The following is a 4,914-nucleotide window of genomic DNA, read 5'->3' on the forward strand; positions in this document are numbered from 1 at the left end:
GGTGGGTGGGCAGATCTTCACATGCGGGTGCCCCTTGTGGCTCTGCGCTCAGGATCTCTCTCGGGTCCTTGGGCTCTGGTCTTCCCTATGTCTGCCTCATGTCTTGGGGGTTGGGTCTCAGATCCTCCACAGTCACTATTAAATATTCCATTGGAGAAATCTTGTACAAACACGCATGTTCACAACCGCTCACAAACACGTGTTCTGATCCAGGGGTTCTGACTGGACACTGAGTGTGTATATATGTCTGTGTGTATACGTTGACAATATTTATGAATGCAGGCATGTATGTATGTATATCTTTATATATGTATGGGTATGTGTGTATTTTTATATATGCCCTCCATGTATTTATCCATGTATTTTTCAGGTGAGCGGACAGATGTTGGGTGTGTGGTCCTGTGTTTTCTTGGTGTATATTTCATATACTTCTATTCGCTATTTCAATCTTTCTTATTACTCCTCTCTCTGTTTTTCTCTCTTTCTCTATTTTCTCTTCACTTTAAAAAAATGAACATTATTGTTCCTGGCCCAACGGAGGTCTGAAAACATTTTGGGGTCAAAGGTCAAAGCTGACGGTCAGGTAAAGTGATCTTACTTCTTTTGAATGGTACACATAAGTGGTTGGTCACTGGAATTAATGATATGGTAAATATCWAAGAGGAACTCAYGTTTAGACATTGTTGATAYAGTTACATACTTCTTAGAATATTTAAGTCCAAAAGAGGTCAACAGGTAACTGCATGCCCAGTGCTTTAAAWGCAGACGAGTCAGGCAGAGGCATACCAGTCAATGCTTTGGCATTGAGTTGTAACCTTATTACTTATTACAGGTTTTCTGCCTTGTTTTTTGTAGCCCTTTGAGATCACAACATGGWAAGGGCACTACAAATAAAATGTATTATTATTTTCAATCAGTGACAAACATTTCTGAATTAACAGTGACATCTTGTAGATAGAATCTGCAGTTGGGCAGAAACATSAAATTTAAAAGGTATTTATTTTTTGGATGTACAGTTTTTGGAAATGTTACACTTTCTGATTATTAATCTCAAAAAGCAGCAYGTATAAAGAAAACAGAATAGGACCCAAAGTGGACCCTTGAGGTACWTCATAGCAAATAGGTTTAGAGGAAAAGGGGGCATTAACCCATAAGTATTGAAAAAGATCTGGAAGACAAATAAGATTTAAACCACAATAAAACTGAACCTTAAAGAGCAACAACAAACTGAATCTCTGTCTGTTTGCAAACTGCAATCAATCTAGTTTGCTGCAAACATCAGCTTTCAACACAAACACCACACTGTCTGATCCATCATTGCTTTCAGTGAATGTTTAGAGCAACTATCCCTAACACAGATAMGATTTCACCCTTTTCAATGACTTKGGCATTTTTGTGATACTGAAGGATTTTGATGACAAGATCAATACTGGATTGTTTCACTGAACAATGAAAGTGTGAAAAACTAATTACGAAGAGCAAAGTCTGAATAGACAGCAGTTACTTCAAACCAGGAGCAAGCAGCATTGATTTTTAAGGCTACACATCCTGACCCAGTTCAGCGAGAAAGCATCAAAAATAATAAAAACATTTTGAAATGCAAATAAAGGATTGTAMAGAATGATTATTCACCCAAAACCACTGTTCACAGAAAAATCCACATTTTCATTCAAATACTAACTCTGAAAAACAAAGCAGTTAGTAGTTTTCTTTTCCCTCTCAAACAATCTGGTTACAAAAATATCATCATTTAAATGTTGATGTCAAAACCACTGAAAATGTGTTTATTCCAAAAACAGGWATGCAGGTAGACAGGCAAGGCATTAGAGAGTGAGAGAGTAGGCAGACAGAAAATGATAGTCCAACCTTGACTTACAGAAAAAAATGTGGTCCAGAGCAAAGATGACATCATGCAGAACCAGAAACAACAAGGCAGCAGAACAACGTATCAGGACCAGAAGGACCATGGATTCACCTGAGGACCAACACAGAGGTATGTATCTCTCATTTTTTCATTATGTAAAAGAAATCCATGCTCATACCAGTAAAACACAAGTTCAATCCTCAATATGAAAGACAAACAGGCCACTGCTGAATAATGGATCAGGGCTGCCTTATAAACCCTGGTGGCAATTACCACAAGCACTTACCTGYCTGTGAATAAAAAGCAGAGCTTATGAACAGGAAATACCAAAATATAAGTAAAAAACCAAACCATGTGATTTCTGTTTGTGCTGCACAGACAACAGCTGCACTGCTGAATAGCAAACACATGTTGAAATGACTACACTAAAGACATGCCAAAAATCTTACAACCATCTCTGATCTCCCCAACTATGTAAAAACATTATGTGATTTAAAAAGACATGATAAAAGATGACTTGAAGCTAAAAATTAATAATTTCTCTGAGATCTCATAAAGCTAAACTGAGTTTACTTGTAGTTGATTCATTAACATGCACTTGTCTGTGTGTTTTAACTGTAACTTTGTAACTGTTTTGCTGCTGCTTACATATCTCCCTTGAAAAACAGATTATTAATCTCAATGGGATCTTTTTAATTAATTCATAATACATATGCAAACGCACCCACACACCAAAACAAGACTGCCATTGCAGGCTTGCAGTGAGTGATAAATATCCAGACGAGCCAAATTAAGCGTACACTTKGAGTAAAACAGAACAGATGTTCTCCTGCCAGAAATTCCAAGAAAAGAAGGAGTGTCAGGAGGTTATGGGATCTGTGCAGGGAGGGGTGGGAAAACTGAGTGGTTTTAGGGGTGTGACTGTTTTTTCTGCACCCCCCTTCTTCTTGGTCCTTCCTGCTCAGAGTCCAGTCCTCTCCTCTCTGCCTGTGCACAATGGTGGAGAAAATGAACTCTCTGCTAAAATGGGCGCTTATCCTGTTTGTTCTTGGTTCAGTCATTCTCAACATCATCCTGATCGGGGTCCACTCCAGCAGGAGGCCCAAATGTTCCGTCCAGCATGCCTACCCATTGCGGGCCAAGCACAACGATCAGAGCCTCATATTTGCGGATCTCACCCGGGATGAGTACGTGCAGGTCCAGCAGTACATGCTGAAGCTGAAGGACTTGAACATCTCCAGTAAGCAGACCACCAAACCTTCAGGTAACTTCTTGTTCCTCATAGATCTGTCTTTACCAAAGAAATCAGATGCCTTGAATTACTTGGACAAAAAAGGTCCAAAACCAGTCAGGAAAGCCACAGTGGTGGCCTTTCTTGGGACCAAAGGCCACATTAAAGAGTATGAAGTGTGGCCCCTTCCAAACCCAACATTCCACAGAGATGTGACCCAGGAGAGGTATGGGATGGAGCTGCCTCTCAGTAAGCGCCTGGTCACCATTGGGGAGTACACCCTGATGTTCAAGTTTTTTGAGGATGAAGTCTTCTCTAAGCTGAGTAAGCTCCTGAAGGAGAGCTTCGACGTGGACCAGAACAAACAACTGAACGCGTTTGAACAAATGCCACGCGGAGTACGGTCTGGGGACAGGAAGACCTGGGTGTCATTTTTCAGGGACATGAGTGGGATGTACATTCACCCAGTGGGGTTCGAAGTTCTGCTGAACCATGAAAACCTTAATGCATCCCTTTGGAGAGTGGAGCGGCTGATGTATAACGGGAAGTACTTCAACAGCGTGGAGCAACTCAGACAGGACTACGAGAGTGGGAAAGTCGAGAAGATAATTTACAAAAAGTCTGAGGACTATGGCTCCCTGAAACCCAGGACCAAGACCCTGCAGATGGGGCCACAGCAGTTTTATGCAGAGGGGAAGCGTTTCAGCGTTCAGAACAACCAGGTTCTATACCTGAACTGGAGCTTCGCCTACGGGCTCAGCTCGCTCACTGGGATGCGTGTGTTTGATGTGCGCTTTCACGGAGAACGGGTGGCCTATGAGATCAGCGTGCAGGAGGCCATGTCAGTGTATGGTTCCATCACACCGGGGATGATTCTTACAAAATTTCTGGACTCAAGTATTGGAATCGGGCGCTTCGCACATGAACTCGTCCGTGGCATAGACTGCCCCTACGAGGCCACCTATGTAGACACATACCGCTATATAGACGTGCCAGTACCAGTCCGGTTCCGGAACTCCATTTGCATATTTGAGCATAACATGGGTCAGCCCCTGCGGAGACACTTTGCTGACTTTTTCCACCACAGCTTTGGAGGGATGGTGAACAGTGCACTGGTGTTCAGAACCATCACRGCTATAGGGAACTATGACTACATGTGGGACTTCATCTTTTATCAGAGTGGCTCTGTAGAGGCTAAGGTGCATGCCACAGGCTACATCTCCTCATCATATTTGGTGGATGGAAGTCTGAAGTACGGACATCAGGTGGCAGACAAAGTCCTGGGCAACATACACACTCACTTCATCAACTTCAAGGTAGACCTGGATGTGGCCGGTAAGAAGATTTACATCATCTGCCTGTCTCTCTGTCTTGTCTCTCTGTCCTGTCYCTCTGGCTTGCTGTTTGTCTGTCAGTCTAACATGATTCTGGTGTGTGTTTGGCTTGTGTGTGTATACTTTGTGTGTATGAGAAAAAATGTAATTCATCTTGCATGTCCCATGTACACACAAGTTAACCCTAAAAATCACCACAGCTGTCTGCACGAACATTGATAATACCAGGACTACAAAATGGCACCCTTTTGAAAATACCAACATCTAAAAAAATAAATACTGTAAATATAAATCACCCATTCATTGTCAAGCTATAGGAGTTTTATCACTGTAAGTTTCAATCAGTGAAAAATCACATTGTGATGATGATGTTTGAAAATTACCATTTCTGAACTTTCCTGTGACTAAAAGGCGTGAAGTTATAATAATACCCAGGGGCGGAGCCAGATTTTTTTGCAAGGGAATGCACATGGGTGGCAAGGATG

At 41.9% G+C, this 4,914-nt stretch overlaps 1 protein-coding gene across 1 annotated transcript in view; it reads left to right on the plus strand.

The window, feature by feature from the left end:
* Positions 1-2,829: 2,829 nt before the first annotated feature.
* aoc2 (amine oxidase copper containing 2) overlaps positions 2,830-4,914 on the plus strand; it is a 16,520-nt gene continuing 14,435 nt past the window's right edge. Inside the window, exon 1 of the mRNA XM_014024384.1 lies at positions 2,830-4,430. Within this exon, the coding sequence (XP_013879838.1) occupies positions 2,861-4,430 (1,570 nt within the window). The 5' untranslated portion in view covers positions 2,830-2,860. The remainder of the gene's footprint in view (positions 4,431-4,914) is intronic.

The sequence above is a fragment of the Austrofundulus limnaeus genome, unplaced genomic scaffold (genome assembly GCF_001266775.1).
Source record: "Austrofundulus limnaeus strain Quisiro unplaced genomic scaffold, Austrofundulus_limnaeus-1.0 Scaffold420, whole genome shotgun sequence".
NCBI classification, from domain to species: Eukaryota; Metazoa; Chordata; class Actinopteri; order Cyprinodontiformes; family Rivulidae; genus Austrofundulus; species Austrofundulus limnaeus.